Source organism: Hypomesus transpacificus, chromosome 14, assembly GCF_021917145.1.
Source record: "Hypomesus transpacificus isolate Combined female chromosome 14, fHypTra1, whole genome shotgun sequence".
Lineage (NCBI taxonomy): Eukaryota > Metazoa > Chordata > Actinopteri > Osmeriformes > Osmeridae > Hypomesus > Hypomesus transpacificus.
In genome coordinates, this window is record NC_061073.1 from 4,001,932 (window position 1) to 4,022,497 (window position 20,566).

General features: G+C 48.0%; 1 protein-coding gene across 8 annotated transcripts in view; it reads left to right on the top strand.

The window, feature by feature from the left end:
- Positions 1-20,566, top strand: part of nav2b (neuron navigator 2b) — a 51,693-nt gene that overhangs the window by 12,975 nt on the left and 18,152 nt on the right. For 4 of the 8 annotated variants that reach the window (XM_047034327.1, XM_047034328.1, XM_047034330.1 and 1 more), the window contains 6 exons: positions 2,145-2,253; positions 4,140-4,535; positions 8,890-8,985; positions 16,895-17,036; positions 18,364-18,664; positions 19,790-20,468. In XM_047034327.1, coding sequence (XP_046890283.1) covers positions 2,145-2,253; positions 4,140-4,535; positions 8,890-8,985; positions 16,895-17,036; positions 18,364-18,664; positions 19,790-20,468 — 1,723 coding nt within the window. Of the gene's footprint in view, positions 1-1,740; positions 1,761-2,144; positions 2,254-4,139; positions 4,536-7,963; positions 8,127-8,889; positions 8,986-14,627; positions 14,996-16,587; positions 16,707-16,894; positions 17,037-18,363; positions 18,665-19,789; positions 20,469-20,566 lie in introns of those variants that run through there. The other 4 variants (XM_047034331.1, XM_047034332.1, XM_047034334.1 and 1 more) reach the window with 4 other exon arrangements.

A 20,566-nucleotide genomic window follows, 5' to 3' on the forward strand; every position in this document is an offset into this window, starting at 1 on the left:
CTAGTGTGACTGTGTGTGAGTATGTGTGTGTGTGACTGTGTGTGTGTTCATGTATTTCATTTCGAGGGTGACTGGACTGGAAGTTTTTGTCTTTGTAAGATAGCTGTGAAGGCAGAACATAGCTGCAGCAGAGGAAGGTGTACCAGCCTCCTCTTCTTCCTCAATAAGACACAGGAGTGACAGGTTCCCAGGAAGACCAACGCTCATGGTGTTCCCAGGTCAAGTTCTACAGGATCTAACAGCACCAGGACAGGGTTTGGGAAATATTAGTCCCTTGGAGAACCAGGACCTACATCCAGAGATGCTTTCTGAAAGGAAGATGATCCCATCAGATGGCCAAATCAGGGAAGAAGAGGTAGGGCACAACATAAACAGAACTAGTGCTACAAGCAGCCTAGCTCTGGGAACTGTTAGTCGGGCTCAGTCCAGTCCATATCGGGACCAGGACCAGAATCAGGACCAGGACCAGTGCCAAGACCTGTGCTGTGGGCCAGTTTGGGAATCGTATCTGAATTTTGAAAGTTGCTGTGTGGGAGAGCCGGAAAGAGGGGTTATGGGGAGAGGGGCCAGTGCCAGTGGATGGGCCAGCCAGCCTGGAGGAGGAAGAGACGGAGGAAGAGGAGGAAAAGAAGCAAGAGGAGGGGTAGGAGGAAGCAGAGTCAGAGGCTGGTCTGAAAATACTTCAGTAAGAGGGTGTGTGGGGAGGGGGGAGGGTTATGAGGAGTGTGTTCCCGAGGATTCTGAAGCAACTGGGATTGAATCACCTGAGCTGGGTCTGGGGCGAGACTGGAGGAAGTTTTTGGGGGTGCAGGGAAGGAGGGGTGTGGAGAAGAATCATGGTGAAGGGATCCATGATGACCTTGAGACCCTATCAGAGACTGCCAGGTCAGGGGTCAGGGCCAGGACCAATCAGGTGGCCTTGGAGGAGGAGCTGGAAGACTGGTCCAGTCAGAGCTGTGTGTTCCAGGTGCACCTGCAGCACACGCGTGTGGTACAGCACATGTGTGCTTGGGACGGCTTTGCTCGGATCAACCAGGACATCCTCCTCACTGTCCTGGATATTTATGAGAAACACGACAGTAAGAATCTCTCTCTATCCGTCCACTCCCACAGTGACACCATCCAGAGAAAGATCCGAATGAGAGACAGGAGAAGGACCAGTGAGAGAAACAGGCAACAGAGGGATAGGAGAGAGACAGGAGAGAGACAGGAGAGTAAGAGGAGAGAGAAAAGAGAGAGACAGGACAGAGAGAGAGGTTCTCCATCTCAGTTAGCCCCCAGCCTGCTGCCTGTCTGGTAGCAGGGTTTAGTTGGGCTGCAAAATGCAGGTTAAGCCTTGTGAAAGGAGCTGTTTGTGCTCCGCAAGCCTCCTGGAATGCCTGCACAGGGAGTGCTACAAACACACACTCACACAAACGCAAACATGTACACATACACACACAGACACTCGACACTAAGCACACACACTCAGGACACCACTCTACACAGTTTTTCCACGCCTCTATGGGAGCCAAGCCAGTACAGCTTAATATTTGTGTGTGGGGGGTCCTGAATGTATGTGTGGTGTGTGTGTGTGTTTATGTAGTTGGAAGCGCCCTCCTCCCCTCTCATTGTAGGAAAGCACATATTAATCTCCCCAGCCAAGCCCTCCTCTCACCTACACCTCATGTGTTAGGAGCTCTGGTGATTAGCAGTCTTACCGTTTTTTCATACTGAGGGCTTAATTCTACAGCACAGGGCACAAGAACTTGTTTGCAAAGGTATTTTATGCACCTCTTTAAACAGCGTTGCTCTTCAGAAGAGATATGCAATGTGGCAATTTTGCAGCGTCGTAAAAAGGTTTTGACTTTGTTGCCCTGAAAGAGTACTGTGTAGTTTATGCTCTATCAAAGCCATGGACAGGCTTGTGTTTTACTGTGAGTGTTAATAGTTTTCTTTTCAGAGGAAGCTCACATACTAAATGTCTGGATAAGCCTGTCAGGTGTTTGATCCATTTGATGCTGTTCCACAGCAGTCCTGTGTGTGATGGTGCTGCAGTTCTACTTTCTGCAGGAGCTGGGAGGATGCTGTAAGATCAGAACAGATCCATGGATTTGGCGTGTATTCTAGCATGTTCTAAAAGCGGTTCTGCCTGCTACTGCTAGGTGAGGATCCGGAGGCCCGTCGCTTGCGGACGGTGAAGAACATCGCTGACCTAAGGCAGAACTTGGAGGAGACCATGTCCTGTCTGAGAGGAACGCAGATCAGCCACAGGTAGGCCCCTGTGTATATGTGTGTGTGTGTCTGTGTATGCCTGTGTGAGCTTGTGTGTGTGTGGATCTGTGCATTGTGACATCCTCAGAAGGTCAGACCAGGATCAGCAGTCCAAGCTGCCTCACAGCCCAGGCGTGGGCGGCAACTTGTAACAAATAGTTTCCCTCTCCACAGTCAGATTGGAGAGGGCTCAGAGAGAGGGCTCAGCCACCTGAATCTCTGGATGTCACAGCACCCATAAGTTTTTTGTGTGCATGTGTCATGCACTTTTAGAATAACAGTGATTTTAATGGTGGGAAAGGTCCAACTTAAGGATCTTATATGATCTAACCCTGAAGACAGACTCCTCAGCACACTAAGGTTGAATCCCAATACTCCCCCTTACCCCTTCCCCTTACCCCTTCCCCTTAATTTACCCCTTCCCCTTGGCCCTCGAAAGTAAGGGGTAAGGGCTACATAGCCCTAGGAAATGGGACGCCACTTGGTTACAGGTACGTCATCTAGCACGTATCGATATCTCCAAAGCAAGTAGTGTTATGCACTGATATTAAACTAAATTCGCTGCTAATGGAGTTTACTTAGAACTGTAGACATGCTAGTCAAAGAAATGCGGGACTGTTGTGCAATTCAGAACTGTAACATTAACGTACCCCGTTAATGTTACGTAGCGATTTTTAGAAACGTTTCAATTAGGAAAATGGTTTCAAATATATATGTTCATGACTGTATATAACACAAAACAAGACTGTCATAATTTTTGTTATCAATTAATTAAGCCGATAATATAACATTTATCGGACTCTGGATGATTTGGTCGCCATTGTTGCCGGTCGCGCAGTTTTCACATAGCCCTAGGTTTCAAGTAAGCTCCCGATCTTACTTGGTTTTAAGGGGTGTATACCCCTTAGTCTTAGCCCTTCCCCTAGCTCCAAAAGAGTATTGGGACACCACTAGCTCTCACGGGAACGCGCAAAACTAAGGGGAAGGGGTAAGGGGAAGGGGTAAGGGGGAGTATTGGTATTCGGCCTAAAGTGTTTTTACTTTTGCCCATTCTTTATTTTTAGACTTAATGTCACCCCCTTCAGGTCACACTAAGGAAGTGCAGCCCCATATTCACCTAGTGACCCACCAGTCAAGAAGGGCAGTGGCGGAGCAGAAGGGGGAGGTTACAACATGACATTTATTCAGACTGATGTGGGAAGGGTGTTTTTGTTGTTGTTGGTGTGTCAGCCTTTGGCTCTAGAACTGTTAACATGAGCCAGTCAGGAGGGGAAGGGGAGAAAACTCCACAAGTCTCATGGGTGATTGACAGTTAGACCGGGGATCAGATGTGGATGTATGTGTGTGTGTGTGTGTCTGAAGGGGTGGAAGGAGGCAGGGACGGAGGGGCCGGGTGTCCGGCTTTGTTTCTGACCCTGATGAGTCTGAAGTGTCTCTGGGGCGCCCACATCCTGGTCCTCATTTCACGGTCTTGCGTGAGCCGGCCCCCTGGAGTCACCTGACACTGGGCTACAAGAGGAGTGTCCATGTCCATGACCCCATGTCCATGATAGAAGGATGAAAAAAAGGTTTCATAAAGAAATGATAAAAGAGAAAGAAAAGAAAGCTGTTATGGTGGGCTGCTATGAAAAGAACAGTTTTCTCTTTACAGTGACAGAAATGTCTCCTCTTTACAAAGACAGAAATGTCTCCTCTCTCTGGGCTGGGAGGACTAGCAGCAGGGGGTGGTGTGTGTCTGGCAGGCTGGCACACTCCCTTCATCTCATCTCTTCTGCTTTCTCTTTCACATGTCTCCCTCTCCTCCTTCTCTCTCTCCCCCTTTCTTCGCTCCCCCCCCCTGTTTCTCTCTATCCCATCTTTCTTCTTTCTCTCCTGTGTCCCCCCAGCACTCTGGAGACCACCTTTGACGACAGCGTAACCACGGAGATCAGCAGAGGGGGAAAGGCAATCCTCAACATGCCCCCTCGCCCAGCCTCCACGTTACCGTGGCGACTGGGTGCGTCCAGCCCCCGTCTCCAGGCGGGCGATGCCCCTTCAACAGTAGGCAGCTATGGGGTGGCGGCGGGGGGTGGAGTTAGTCGCGTTCCGACCCCTAAGGGGGGGAAGTACCTGCGGAGGCCCTGGCCAGCGGGGCGGGACATAGGTGACATCACCCCCGACCACGCCCTCCTCTTGGCAGATAAGATGGAGGAGCTGGAGGGTATCACCGTGGAGACAACGGGGTACGTTAGCGACGGGGAACTGCTGGGGAAGAACGCCAGGATGGATCACATGACTAGCGGGTGAGTCTGACACTGCTGTGGTCTAACACCTGGTCACTATGGCGATGCATTTTGTCACTATTGTGAGTTATGTTGGATCAGTAAGAATTCCTTAATCTGTGTTTCTATTAGTAAGTGGAGCAGTGATATTCACAAATAGTTAAGTGTATCTTCAGCTCTACTGATTAGATACTTTGGCAAGTGCGTTGTCCTTCTCTGGTAATAAGCAGTTTACCGCCTAGTACACTAGGTGGCAGTGTTTCTGCAGATTCCATCCTAATGCATGTTGCAGATTCCTTTTCATTTGTTTCTCCCCTGTTAGTCACAGTCCATCCTGATAGTACGCTACCCAATGGCTGGGTCCTGCATATTAGGTACTTATAGTAAGAACTGTAGCTGCCTTTGCAAAGTATGCCCTGATGCATGCAGTATACATACAACTGGGACATCAAGTAACGGTGCCTTGAACTGGCACAAACAGGTTCACGCCGGTCCACTATGTCCAAGTGCCTCTTCCGCTGCACAAAGCCAAGTCCTTCAGCTCAAAAACCTCCTATCAAAGTAATTGACTTACATATTAAGTCTTCTAGGTCTAATGGTGGACCTTACTGGAACTGGTTTGAGACCCATGTCAGACTGCTAGTTAAGTACAGGTTCCGTGTGACCTACGAGCCTGGGGCTGACCCAGGAGTGTGTGCATGAGAGTGTGCATGTGCATGTGTACGTGTGTACAGCCTCCAGCTCCACTTCTGCTGGTGACATGAAGGCAGAGGAAAACCGGAGCTTCTCTCTGTGGCGTGTCAATGTTTCTCAGGATGCTGTAGGCAAGTTAAGCCATGTTTACACTGGTGTGGGGCGTGCTCAATACAAAATGGATTATCGACCTATTTTTGTCTTTGTCACGAGAGGAGTCTGAGGAAATAGTTTGTAGATAGAGTATGTAGATAGAGGGTGTAGATAGAGTGTATAGATAGAGGGTGTAGATATAGTAGAAAAGTGTATGTGTGTACTAAGCGGAGTAGACAGGGTATTGGATTTATAAATAATCTGGCCTTTGTGCTGTGGAGAGAAGGGGGTCATGGGAAATATGTTCTGTGGCCTGAGATGAGAGTGAGACTGTCCGAGCTCTCAGGGTACTGAGATACTTACATACTGTATCAAGTGCCCTTTTTAACCAGGGCTCAACACTCACACACAGAGAGAAATTCCTGCTTTCCTCTGCCTTTGTGTCACCAGCAGAAGTGGAGCTGGAGGCTGTACACACACAAACACACTTACATACATTCTTTGTTTAACTACTATGTATATACTGTATATATGAGACTGACAACGAGAGAAAGAGAAAGATATAGACATGCACAGAGGGATAGAAGCATAGGGAGAAAGAGAAAGATAGACAGAAGTCTACATATCCCCAGGTGTCTAAAAGGTTCATATGAATCCCCATAGTGAGGTGAATCATGTAATGGAGATTTAAAAGCAGGTTAGGATGTGTCTGTAGATAGTCATCACACACACACAGACACATTTCACCTGCAGTAAGACACTCACTATGCTGATGGGACACAATAAGTGGTATAATTCGCTTGCACATCTGTGGTCATGTTCAAACAGGCAGCTCATTTGTGTGACTGTATCTGCTTACCCCAATAACAACCCCCCAGCATTTGTGTAATTGTGTAACTGTCCTTCCTTTCTGCCTGCCTGCCTGCTTGCACTGGGTATAGTTCAGTGGTAGAGCATTTGCCTGTAGATCAAGTGGGTTCAGATTTGAATCCCCTCCTGTATAATGCTTCAGATAAAAGCGTCTGCTAAATAAACACATTGTTAGCTCGACAACAACCCTCCAGGTTTTGTGTAACTGTGAAGATCATGCGACTAACAAAGTCATGTTTTAGGTCGACAAGGCTTTTATACCTGTGTTTTTGCTTGCAGTATCTAGCTACATACCATAGGTCTACATTCTGTATGACACAACCCAGGGGTCAATTGCCAGCATAGCTACTCTTTAGTACAGGACAGATACAGTATAGACGCCACAGTGGATGCCAAGCTGCGACCTTTAACCTAAAGCCAGGTCGTGTGTGCTCATCCATGTCCCTCAGAGGTCAGGGCCCACAGGGGCCCGTGGTTGGAATGTAAACAGCCTGCTGAAGCTGCACACACCAACCTGCTGTTTAGTGACTAGGGTTAATGGGTAAACCTGAACACACTAACTCACCCGCACACAGATCACAGACAGACACACACACACACACCGACACCAAAACGCCTTGAACAAACACAAACACAGAAACGCTCCTGAACACATACGCACAGAAACGCACATGAACGTGCTTGAACGCACGCGCGGGAACTCACAGACATGAACGCATGTGAACACATAAACAACACAATAAGAGTACTCTTGCAACGTATTGACTATAACTCATGGACTTTCGTCCTTGAGACAGAAACATCAACATCGGATCATTAAACGATTAGAGACACGATGATGTTGTCCCTCGCCTGTCCTCATCCTGCTATCATCAAGAGGGATGATGTTCCAGTCTGGTCACCTACATGTCTGCAAGAGAATGTGGTTATTACCACTATTATTAAAAACAATTCATTCATTTAGCAGACTCTTTCATCCAATGCAACACACAGTGGGAAATTCCATTATGCTGCGTCTTGCTCTAAGTAAAACACTTTACCACTGAGCTATATTCCACAGTGTGCCATTCAACTTAATGAGCTATGCTGTGAGTCACCTCTGGTGTGTCTGTTGGGAAAGAAGGTTGATCTCACATTATCATACTTAGCCATTGTTTCCCACAGGAGGGTTGTGGTTTGTTTACAGGGAAAACCTAGCACACACACACACAAGCACACCCTTAAAAGATCATGGTTTGTTACCTGCCGGGCAGGTTAGTCAGCACTGGGGGAGGATTCAGCAAACAGGGAGGGAGGTAGATATACAGGCGCACAGAAATACAGGCTGGCAGGGGGGAGGGAGGGAGGGGGTGAGCAAGGCAGGTTGGGAAAGAAAGAGGTAGCATGCAAGTAGGTAGGGAGGAAGGGAAAGTTGGAGGGAGGAAGGGGGAAAGAGGCAGATAAAGAGGCGGGGGAGGAAGGGAGGGGGGAGGGAGGGAAGGGGGATGGCTTGTTCTTATCACAGGAAGTAGAGCTGGCTTGACTTCATGCTAGTGCTGCTTATATTAACCTCTACCCCCCCCCAACACACAACAAACACATACACACTGACCCCCGCTTCCCCCCCCCCCCCCCTCCATACACACACCCCAGGGGAGTTCCCATCAGCCCTCCCCTTCACCATGACGGGGGATATGAAAGGGAGGGCTGAGGGGGGAGGTGGGGGGAGAGCATCTCACTCTGTCTGTCTTATCAGAGAGACAGAGTGAGAAACACTAAGAGAGAGAGAGAGCTAGAGAAAAGATTCAAAGAGAGAGAAAATAAGATAGACAGCAAGAGAGAAGAAAGAGTAAGCAGAGAAAGAAAGAATGATGGAAAAAAAGAACTAGTTGGATGACCATCTTTTGTTTTGTGGTCAGTGCTTCACCACAGCCTGTCCTGGTCTGCATGTTTCAGGATCTTCAGACAGACACAGAGGTATTTAGAAATGGTCATATGGTCAATGACAAATATGACCAGACTGATTAGTAGCATGAGATTATACAATGATGTACATGATGTTTTGACTGTGACTGGTTCTATATTTATCTGTTTGGAGGAGATAGTCCATCTTTGGATGTTTAGTTTTGGTTTCCTGTCCAGTTGTGTGTTAGTACCTCTGAACCAGACTATCTTAATGAGTTGTCACAACTCCATGACAATGCCAGCTGGGTCACCCTGGCATAGCGTGCTACAGATTACACCAACCAAGACATGAATGGCTCTGCCCTAATCTTACTCTAATCCCAACCTGGTAATCCCTGATCTGGGGGCATGGTAACAGGACACCAAAGCAGGTGACTGAGGAGGGTAAACAGGGGTGGGTGAGTCCATGTTGACAGATACGTAACTGGAGAGGTTTGAAAGAGGTCACCTACACCTTCTGTATTCAGAACAGGGAAGGTTCCGGAATATTCAACTGGTTCATTCTGGTTAACTGAAGGCTCTGGTTGGGTTCACGCAGGTTTATTCAGGTTCATGCAGGTTCTGACTGCTGCTCTGTTGGGGAAACAGAGAGTGACCCTTTGTGAATTGGGACAAACCTAGAGGCTTGTTTGGGTTGTTGTGTAGGTTGTTCAATAGACTGACAGCAGTGTGTGTGTGTGTGCGCGCGCGTGTGCATATTCATGTGTGTGCATGGGATGTATGCTTTGTATGTGTATGTATGTGTTCGTGTCTGTATGTGTGCGTGTGTTCTCAGCTACATGACGGACGGAGGGGTGGGTATATACACACAGCGTCCGGCCAACAAAGAGGTGCTCCAGCACACCACTACGAGCCCCGCAGACACAGACAGGTAGGTCACATGACCTGACTCAACCCTAACCATAACCCAAAAACCTAACCTGAACCCCAAACCTAATCCGAGCTCCTAACCCTAAAACTAGCCCTAACTCCTAACCCCAGCCCATAACATGGTTCTAACCATAGCACTAATTCTAACCCTAATCTTGAACCCTCTAAAACCACCCAGAAATAACACTGGAACTTGTCTGGAAGTTCTTGGACAAAGAAAATGTCCCCCAAAATTTTAATTGTCCATGTTTACTATCATTCAGGAGACTTCCGGTCCCCACAAGAATAGTTAAACAAGGCTACACACAAGCACACACCCTTTAAGGCAGCTGAAGGTCCGTTCATAACTACTCATACTAAGTCTCGGACTGGACAGATCAACAGTGAATTCAGTCTAGCCTGTCCACACCAGTGCTCTGGACCTTTGAGAGATTACAAAGATTACCAGTGAGTCTGACCTTGTGTTGTTGTGGATTAGAACGCTTGCCTGCCAAGTGCTCCAGGAGAATGTTGATTCCACCAATAGGATCACTGCAGGGACAGGCAGCAAACAGAGCAGTCATTGTTGGGTGACTGAGTGAAAACAGAGTGATTGTTTTTCTCTGCATACAGTGCTACAGGCGTTAGATCTTGTCACACACACACACGCACACACACAGTTCCGAGCATTGCTCCACTTCAACTTTAATCTCCCTTGATGGGAAGTGCAGTGAATCCCCCTAGTGGGGTTTCAGGGGAAGTGCAGTCTGAGGTACTGCAGTCTAAGGTACTGAAGTCTGAGCTATTGAAGTTTGAGATACAGCATTCTGAGGTACTGCAGTCTGAGGGACTCTTGTCTGAGGTACTCCAGAGTTGCTCTACCTCCCAGTACTCTGTGGGGCTTCTCTGTCTGATGGAGAGTACAGGCCAACACTCCACCAAACAAAAGGCAGACAGTCTCCTGCTTACTGACAAAACAACGGGGCTGCCCTGACTTATTAATGCGGCCGTCTGCTTCTGTTAGCGTCATGGGGGAGGATACAGACTGCAGACAGATAGAGCCTGACAGGGTGTGGCCTCCCACAGAAAGCACCATGCGGGACTGTTTGCTGCAGAGAGATCAAAAGGAGGCTCCAGGTGCTGAGGGGGGAGATATTGTCATTCTATGTTTTGGGGGATAAAACTGTGTAAATATAGCGTAAACGTCTTTTCAGAAGCACAATCCTGCCCTCTCCTCCATGTAGGATGCAAGTCAAATGGACATGAATAAGCAGGACAGCATACCTGTGGTGTGTGGCATGTGCTCACCTGTGGGAGATATGGTCCACCTGGAACTGCTTCCTCAGGCTACCTCAGTGCTACTTACATTAGCCTGGGTACAGACTGCTCTTTATCTTTCAGCAGGTGTGTATGTGTGAGTGTGGAAGTCTGTATGTGTGTGTGCGTGGTGGAGGGTTCCTGTGTGTGTGTGTGTGTGTGTGTGTGTGTGTGTGTGTGTGTGTGCGTGTGTAGGTGTTCTGCCTCTCAGGACATCAGCTTTGCCCTGCAGCTCTATGCTGTCCGACCTGTCTGGACATAGTCTGCCTCTCTCTACCCTCAGGCATGTAGAATACCATTACACAGATATGCACACACACACACACTCGCACGCACACACACACACAGTGAGGTAATTTCCAGGGTAAGAAGAATGGAAGGGAATGTGTGTTTGTGTGCGTGTGTTTAAATATGTGTGTGTGAGTATGTATGACGGGGTGTCTTTCAGGCTTGGTTCAGAGTAATCAGAGTGTGTAGATTATGTGTGGTGGTGTGTATGAATGCAGAACGGTCCCAGCCTTGGGGCAGTGCTCCAGACAGAGACAGGGATGTGGTAATCAGGTAACCTGATCCCCTTCGCCACTACAGACAGGCTATGCTCCCGTCTCCCAGTCACAGGAGACACTACAGTCACACAGCCAGCCAGTCTTTCACGTGCTAATGTTGTCTGAAGACCCCATCCTGTCAGCTCTGTCTGACTGTGCTGAGGTAGAGACATACACTGTCATAGAGTCTAGGCTGGACAGAGTCCTGACATGATTATTTATTACTGCCCTCTACTGTATCTCTCTACTGTATCCCTTTGTATCTCTTTTTCAATCTCTCTCTCTCACTCTCTGTCTCTCTGTTCCTTTGTTTCTGTATTTAGCACATGTAACACATCCTCCTACACTTCACACACTGGTACCTATTGTACTGTATGGAGCAATGTGTGTATGTGAGGTGTGTATGTGTGTGGTGGTTGGGGGGGGGGGGGGGGAGATGAGGACTGGAGTCCACTGAGAACTGGAGCTTTTATTATAGTCTGTCAAGTAAGTGTTTTGTGTTTCAGTACTGGATACATTGTGTGAAAAAGTGTTCGTGAACATAAGTGGTGCATGTGTGTGTTGATATTGTGTCTAGCACATACCCTAACTCCTCCTACTAGAGGCAGTCTGACAGGCAGGCAGGCAGGCAGGCAGGCAGGATTGTGACTGTGTGGTGAATATATCAGCGGTGTATAAAGTCTATCTCATGAACTGTAGAGAGGTAAATGTTTTCTCAGGAGTGAACAACAGTCTGGTCACACAGACACTACAGTCAAAGAAAACATGCAGAATAGTGTTCCTTTGTGCAGGAGGACTCAGAGAGGCAGAACAGGGAGAGTGTTTATAAAGTGAATTAGTGCTGTGGTGCAGTCAGCCTCCTCTCTGCTTGCCTGCCCCCAGGCCTACTGTTGGCTCAGCTCTACTCTCTTCTGCTGTACTCTAGAGTAGGGAGAGAAACTACTCTAGATAAAAAGTGTATTCTTATCAGGAACACTACAACTCCCAGAATCCTCTGGGAGACTTGAAGTAGCATGACCCTCGGCCAGACAAACTCAGATTAGCTTTTAAAGAGACACTATAAACATATACTGAAGAGACCAGACTTAACAAACACTGTAGCTTCATGAGGAATGTTATTCAAGCGTGGTTGTCCACCCTTGGGTGAGAAGCTACAGTCAGATATGTTCTGTGTTCTGGAGAGAAACTGAGGGAAATGTGAAGGCCTCCAGAAAGCAGCTCTCGACCCATGGACCTCGTGCTCAGAAGAACAGCAACCTCCTCTTCAGGCCTCCCAGCATGCTGGTGAGAAGCAGCTTTGTCTCCCAGCTCCTCAGGCTGGTCTGAGCACAGCTGCGTCTCACCCTCCTCTAAGGTAATTGAGAGCTTTAGACAATAGTCCTTAATTACCCCCAAAGAGGACTAACACCCCAAACCTCTGGCCATTGGTATGGTAATGAGGGGGTGTGAGGAAGGAGGTGACGGAGGGAAGCAGGGAGGAAGAATGAATCCATGTCACCTCGCTAGCCTCTAAAACTGAAACCCTAACTGAACCACAGGAGCTGGAGAGAAGAGGATTAGAAGAGGGTACACTGAATGATCTCTTCTCTGACAGGGATGAATGGAAGGATGGATGAGTGTCCTATTATCTAATTATTCCTCATGGCTCTGTCACTCTGCTCTCTCCCTCTCTCTCTCTTTCTTCCTGTCTCTCTTAGGGAGAGAGATAACAATAGAGCAAGCACTAAATGCAAATTTTGAAATGATCAACATCTGTGACAACAAAGGCATATCCTGTCATGGGTGTGAGTTTGTGAGACGCCTTTGAAATTGGATCGTGTGTGTGTTTGTGTGTTGTGTGTAAGTGCCTTCACATGGGCATGGGAATGAGTGCCTTTTGAATTGGCGGAATGTGTGACAACGTGGATGGACTGTACTGTGTGTGCATATGCGTGCAAGCCTGTTTGTGTGTGTGTTTGCATGTAATTGTATGCGTGTGTGTGGCCAACTAATTCCCCCCCACACACACACACACAGGCACGCACACACTCTGAGATCACATCAGGGACATCAGATCCCAACATATGGTTGACCTGGGTCTGGGGAAGCTTCTGGACTGATAGATAACTAACTAGGCAAATAACTACTACATCTCCGGAGATATATAACCAACTAAATAACTAACAACTACAGGTCTGGAGAGATAAATATATAACTACCAGGCTAGTACAGGTCTGGTATATCATTAACTAGATAACTAAGTAATTACCAGGCTACACCAGGTCATGGTCCCCCTAGCTAGCACAGCCTCTGAGCTGCATCACTTGGGACAACTTTGCAACTAGGTTTTGATTTGTCTTAATGTGATTTTCATTCGTAACTAATTGATTAAGTAGTGGAATGTCCTCGTCCAAGCAGCTGAGTACACACACAGGCAGTGGAAACGGTGTCACCTCTTTAAATCCCCCTCCATCAGTGAGGAGAGACTGTTGTGCGAGACAGACAGAGGTGGAAAGTGTGTGCGTGTGTCTGTAGAGAGATTTGTGCTCTGAATTCCTGACCCTCCTCTGGCTTTGAGGCAGAAGTCATGTCAGTACACACACAAACACACACACACGTACACACACAGTTGGCTGCGGAAGCTTGGTGTGCTGCTCAGGAATGCGGCTATCAAACTGCCTCCATACTGTCTGTGTAGCTAAATGTATAGCTGCCTCTCACACTTTAAATAGGGGAGACTGGGGCTAGTTACCACAACTTGTCAAAGTGTAGTTTTCGGATTTATTCAGATTTGGTCATGATACAAAATAAAAGTGCTTTTTTTAGGCAAGACCTTACTATATTCATCAACATTTTTCAATTCAAAGTCAGATTAATCTACATCTAACTGATGCTGGTCTCCTCTGTTGCCTGTAGCTGCCTCTCTTTATGATGTCAGAAACACCACTAACTGTCTAAATACACCAGCTGCTTTTATATTCTATGCCTGTTTGCGTTTAACAGCTTTGGTGGCCAGACGCTGACTATGGTGGTGCTATATGTGTGACCGGTTTCTCTGGTTTCGCTTATGAGGCGATTTCAGAATGGGGTCAGTGTTAGTGTCTGAAGTGTTCCCTAGAGATGGTTCCTGTCAAGTTGTGGAAGGATCCAGATCGGTTCTGTGTTCCACCAGAAATTCTTGTCACTCTCAGGACCACTGAGGTCATTCCTAAAGAGGAATGGTTTCATTTATTGCTGTTGATGTTGATTGTTGGCAAAGCCCCTGTGACTCAATGCTTTAAAGTTTGACCTTTGACCCCGGGGTAGTTGACCCGTAGCAGCCCTCACCAGAGGAACCAGGAAGAGAGAATGAGCCAGTCTGGAATGTACAAATAAGATTGGCTCCGGAGGAGACCCCGCCAGCCAACCAACCAACAGCATCCTGGGATTGTTGACTTAGCAGACACCCTCAGACACATACACACATACACACACACACATACACACACACACACACAAGCCACCTGGCTAAATAAGACTAAGCTGTTTATTTGTAGGAAATGTGGGGCTTTGGATACTCTCAGACAAGCTGTTCTTGGAGCAGGTCTAAGGTGTGTCTGTTCCGAGGAGCCTCAAAACTATGGCTGATCTGAGATCAGAGGAAGGCTTGATGTGTAGAATGCCACTGTGTCTGCTACGGAATAGTGACTGAGTAACTGTTTGAAGTTCCTCCCAGCACAACTCAGCACTGGCTTCTGATTACACTAAGACTGTGTTTCTGTGTGTTTGCGTATGCATGTGTGTGAGAGAGAGAGTGAGTTCATGCTTGTTTGATTGTGTGTATGCTCTGTGAGTGTGTATGTGTGTGTACAGTATGTGTGTGTCTGCAGAGAGAGTCAGTGTGCTAAGCCACTCCCCTCCGTGTGTGTGGCTGGCTGGGGGGAGATTCACCAGTCAGGCTCAGAGAGAGCGCGTGTGAGCTTGCTAGCGAGCTGCGGCTGGAGCCGTATGGGAAGTGCAGAGCTGAGTGGAGCAGCGGGGCAGTGCGGAGTAGAGAGGAGCATACACCAGATCTGAGTGGAGCAGGGCAGATCTCAGAGGGACTTACAGAGTAGGGGCATCCACATGAAGCTGTCAATCAGCCAGTCTTCCCTCCAGTGCTGTGGCCCCTTCTTCCAGTCCCCCATGGTCTGGAGCCTCCCTCCCCCACAGGTAGAGCAAACCACATCCTGTCCTTCTGTGTGTGTGTGTGTGTTTGTGTGTGAGTGTGTGTGTGTCTTTGTACTGTAGTGTTCTAAGGGCTGAGGTCTGCGTGGTGTGACAGAGAACAGCCATGTGTCTGTTGGGCTTCATTCTCCTCCTTTTACACATGGCTGGTTGTGTATGTGTGTGTGTGTGTGTTGGGGGAGGGCTTCTGACTGTGTGTGTGGTGTGTTCCTGTAGGTTTTCTTCACGTGAGAATTCAAACCGTCTATTTACTCTTACCATTTACTGAAATGTTCTTAAATGTCATGCTGAATGTCATTCAGTCTTGAATGTCTCTTCCTGTCAGGGCTTGTGTCCTGGATATCGTTAAATAGCCTTAGGCCAAGCCCATATTTTAGACATATCATGGATTTTTGGAAGCGCCTTTTGTGTTAAGGGCTTGCACTGTATAGACAGCATGGTCACTATCTCAGACTCTCAGACCAGGCCAGGGGAACACCACTAACACACACCAGCTCTCCCCTTCTCCTCAGCACTCTCAACTTTACCAGCAGCCTTTGTGTTCGTTGATAATAACAATGACCAACCTAGTTGTGCTGTGATAAATATGTGTTTCTTAGGATGTTGTTTTCATGTATTCATAGAGATCTCTGTTCTTGTGAGCTCAGCTCTGTGTTCGTTTAACTGGAGAGCAGTTTGGAGTGAGCAAGCTACATCCATTCATTGCCTGGCAACAGCTCTGAATGGTGCTGAAGCGTTGATAAGTCTAGTAGAACGAATGGATTTCACCCTGACCAAACACACTGGATGGATGGTCAGTGTGTGTGTGTGTGTGTTTGTGTTTCTGTGTGTTTGCTTTCGTCTGTGTGTATGTGTGATGCTTGGGATGAGCTCAGTGACCCTCTCTGGCCTCGGATTCACTCAATGTTTCAGTCACTTTAATTTAGCCTGTACTCTAACCTTGATGTGACCAAGGGAGTCCTGGTTTAAGATGTATTTTACTGCTGCATAACTGTGGCCAAATGGCCTTGTTTAGGCCCAGACTAAGACTGTCTGATAAAATGGACAGAAAGAGAAAGAGAGAGAGAGACAACCAGACAAAAGAGAGATTCTCTTTTGAGTCTCTCTCTTGCACCCTCTCTTTCCCTCTCTCCCATCCTAGTTTCTGTCCCCACAAAACACCCCCGGACCCTGGATAGCATCGATACTGAGTGATGTCCTCTCACACACACAAAAACTGTGAAGTGTGAAGCATTTCTGTTCTCATACAGATAGGCCCTTGGCCCTGATAAAAGTAATGAAAAGTGATGAAAGGTGTCTTTCATGTCCTGAGACTGGCCAGAGTGGGAGCTGCTTCTGTCACCAGAACACAGCTAGCATGAGAGACACTCCTCCTCAACAGTCTGCTCTCAAGGCCTCAACTGCACACCAAACAAAGTAGCAGTCTGTGTGTGTGTGTGTGTATGCGTGTGTGAGGCTCCATGACAGACAGGAGTTGGACAGGTCAAACTCAGTTTCCCAAGGCCCTCTGCCCAGTAGAACACACATACTGTTGTGAAAGAGAGATGAGAAGAAAATAAGTAGAAGAAGAAGAAAGAGAAAGAAAGAGAATGAGAAGGAAAAGGACAGAAGGGGGACGAGATACGACTTAAGAAGAACGACAATGATGGAGAGAAAGAGAAGGAATGAAGGAGAGAGATGGAGAGAAAGAAAGGAGGTGGGGAGAGAAGGACATTTCAATGACATGTCTAATGTGTCAGGCATGATGGGAATGCTGTCTATGGCCAGTAGATTACAATATGTGTGTTGGTGTGTGTGTAGACCAGGGGGTTTCTGTCCACACCTACTTTACATCATCTCTTATGTTTCTTATGACCAACTGTATCTCTTTCTTTCCCCCTCTAGTTGGGACGACAGCAGTTCAGTCAGCAGCGGAATCAGTGACACCTTCGACACTGATGACATCACCAGCTCGTCCGTCAGTTCCTACATGACCACTCCGTGTGTCATCTCCAAAGACATCCAGGTGTCACCTATACACACGCAGGTAGACCAGGTCTCCAGATTCAAACAAAGAGCCCTTTCTTCATCCAATATTAATCTTGCGTTCATTATCCCACCCAAGAGCATTTCCTATGTTTGTATCCTGATTTACAGACGCATGGCCATTCTGAATTCAATGTCCGTGTTGTCTTATCCCTTTTACACAGCAGGCCTACGGTCCAAGCTGTAGACTGTTATAGTTTGTTACCTGAGCACAACTGCGTGAGACTCTGTATCTCTCCTTAGCAGCGCTCCAGGACTCACACACCTGCTTGTGGCTTACAGTATGCTGACGTGTGCTTCAAGTTGATGTGGAATTAAGTCAAGGTTCAGAGGTCAGAGTTCAGAGGTCTTTCTATGCTGCTGGCCCAGCCTGTTAGAGGTCATGAGGTCTCCGATTGGACTAGTAAACTGACATGCAAACAATCCTCTGTAGATCCACATCATCTGCTCCTCTATATGAATATGCACATGAATGTATTGACTAGGGATAGGGAGTGTGTCTGTTTGTATGTGTGTTACAGTTGTCCGCTGGCAGAGTGCTGTGTTTCTATGGCAGGATAGTTTCCAGTCGTAAAGACAGGCTGGTGAGAGAGGAGTGTCTGCAGCTTTGGCATCCACACAGTCTTCATGTTTTCTACCGTTAAATGTTTCACTGCATCCTACCCTGCCAGAAAGTGACTCAAACTGGTGAATGAAGCCAGGCTTCGGGACCAGAATCAGTCGTCCAAGCCCCACAACCAGTCATGAAACACCCTTTCGCCTTCCCTCAGACTGTTTCCTTTTATAGAGTTGCTTCATGTGGCATTTCCCCCCGGCTGCCTAGCAGAATATGGTGTCGATTTATTAGGTCAGGTTAGTGGAGATAACCATGTTTCAGAAGCCCGTCAGATTCCTCCCAGGCCAAGCATTTTTGTGGGTATTTTCAGTAGCTGTTGAACAATGACCGATGAGAGCTGATGTAAGCTTGGCTGGGCTTGGGAAAACACTCTGAACCCGCCCCATGGTGACAAACAGCCAATACACAAGCTCAGTACTGCTTGAACCACACATTATCTGATCTGTGATTGGGCGATTTGTTATGGATTTGTATTACTTTCATTGGTCCAGTCTCTGTTGAAAGTGTGCTATGTTCATGAAACATACACACATTCATACACACACACACACGCACACACACCCACACACCCACACACACACACATTCACACACACACACTGAAGGGCAGAGTCTTCATACAGTAGGTAACCAACAGGCCTGAATCACACACATTGTTTTACATAGTTGCTCAGCAACCTCAAGATGATTGACAGCTGCGTTGTCCCCCGCAGCTCCAAACAGACGTTCAGAAGCACAGCACCGTGGACTGCAACGCCGTGTGGCCCGGAGCAGAGGTCAAGAGGTCAGACGGGGGGTCAGACAGCGGGGTGAGGATGGAGCCAGGCTCCAGATGGGGCCGCCATCCTTCCGACTTGTCTGACGAATCAGATCGCAGCTCGACGGGCCGCCGGACGCCATCCCACACTGCATCCTGGAGGCGGGGCATGAGCGCCCAGGTGGGAGTGACCTCAGCCAGGGCCACGGCGCCCATCGTCACGGCAAACAACGGCTCATTGAAGAGTCATGGGACAGGTACGTTTTAGAGTAGGACAAAGCAGGGTAAAGTAAAGTAGGACAGAAACCATTAGAATACAGTAGATTGGTCACTGTCCATTTCTGAAAGGAAATTACAATGACCTAAACATTTTGAATCACACAATTATGGAAGAACACACGCTAGAAAGCGCTGGGGAAACTTTTAGGTAGCATATTCATGTTGCGTGTTTATGTAGCGTGTTCATGTAGCGTCGATGAGTCTTCTAACAGTCGACCTCAGAGACAGTTTTATCTAGTAAGATCAGAGCTCAGGTTACCTGCCTAGTGGGGCTCTCTCTCCCTCTCTCTTTTACTCTCTCTCTTTCTCTCTTTTGCGCTCTTGCTCTCGCTCTTCCTCTCTCACTCTACACTTCACTCTTTCCTTCTTTCCTTCTCTACCTCTTTCTCTCCCCGTCCCTTCCCCTCTCTTTATCCCTTATCTCTGTAGTAGCTCAAATCATCCTCAGGTTGTTGGGTTCATGCGTGTAGAGGCAGACCAAAGCTTGTGTTCAGGGTTGTTACTGTGCTCAGTGGCTTCATTTATTTCCTTTACTGTATTTATCTATCCTCTATCAGCCTTGTATCCTAGAGTTAGACGCTCAGGTAATCCCCTCTGTTATCAGTCAAACAAGGCCAGGCTGGCAGAATGTTATCCACATGCATTCACTCATATCGGCATGGAACATTTGCATCAACCAGTAATGGTCCTATTGTTCTGTTGAGCCCAGTGAATGTGGAACAATGTAAAGTGATGTGATTAGGTCATATGATCTCATGATGGATTCGGCTGCACTGCACCATACACTACTGCAATTGAGATGTTGTTATTGCACTATTAAGATACTATTATGTTTGTTCACTGCTTGGTAGCTAAGACTTTATGATGTGGCTAGTAAATACAGACCTTTCCTTGACTCTGACCACCAAAATACTGTATAACTTTGCATTTATCCTTGATCTTCTGCCATACTTTCTGTATGCACGATTTGTACGTCACTTTGGATAAGTTTGTCTGATAAATAAATGTCTGCTAAATTTACTAAATGTCAAATGTAATGATTGCAGGTACCAAAAAAGGTGTGTTAAATGAAGTTCATATTGAGATGTTTCTCCATCCTGTAGGTAAGACGGACGATGCCAAGGTGTCGGAGCGAGGCTGTCTTTCTCCACGTCCCAACGGCCTCCAGCGCTCGCCTTCTGACATGCCCGGAGGCACCCCTGCCAACGATGCCAAGAAGCCACCCTCCTCCTCCCGCACCCCCACTGCCACTAACACCTTTGGCTTCAAGAAGAACGGGGGAGCGCTCACCATGATTACAGCCGGCGGAGTCACCATGGTTACGGCCAGCGGGGTGACCATAACCAGTGGCTCGGCCACCCTGGGGAAGACTCCCAAATCCTCCCTCCCGCTGGGGGGTCATGGGGTTCGGACCCTGGGCCGCCAAACTAGCGTGGACGACGGCTACCTCTCTGCCAGCGGCCGGCACTCCACCCTCCAGTACCGAAGCCTGCCCAGGCCCAGCCGGTCCTCCGGCACTGGGGCCGTTAACGGGAGCCGTGGCAGTGCCACCCTCCGCTCCCCCAGCGGCTCCATGGACCCCAGCCGCTCTACCACACTTCAGGGGTCGAGGGGTCGCGGAGGCGTGGCCAAGACCAGCACGTTGGCCAATCAGACAGACAGGGAGAAAGGCGTGTCTGTGGAGGGTGGGTTGACCCCCCAGGGCATGGGGACACTGACCCCCCAGGGAGGCAGGCAGACGGGGGGAAAGTATGCAGACGTGTCGTCCCCCACCCTGCGCAGGTGAGCTCCTCAACAAAAACCACACTAAGAACTGATCCATCTTTTACTCATCCATCTAACTGCTTTTAGTTATTATCTGGATCAAATAAGTATTTAGA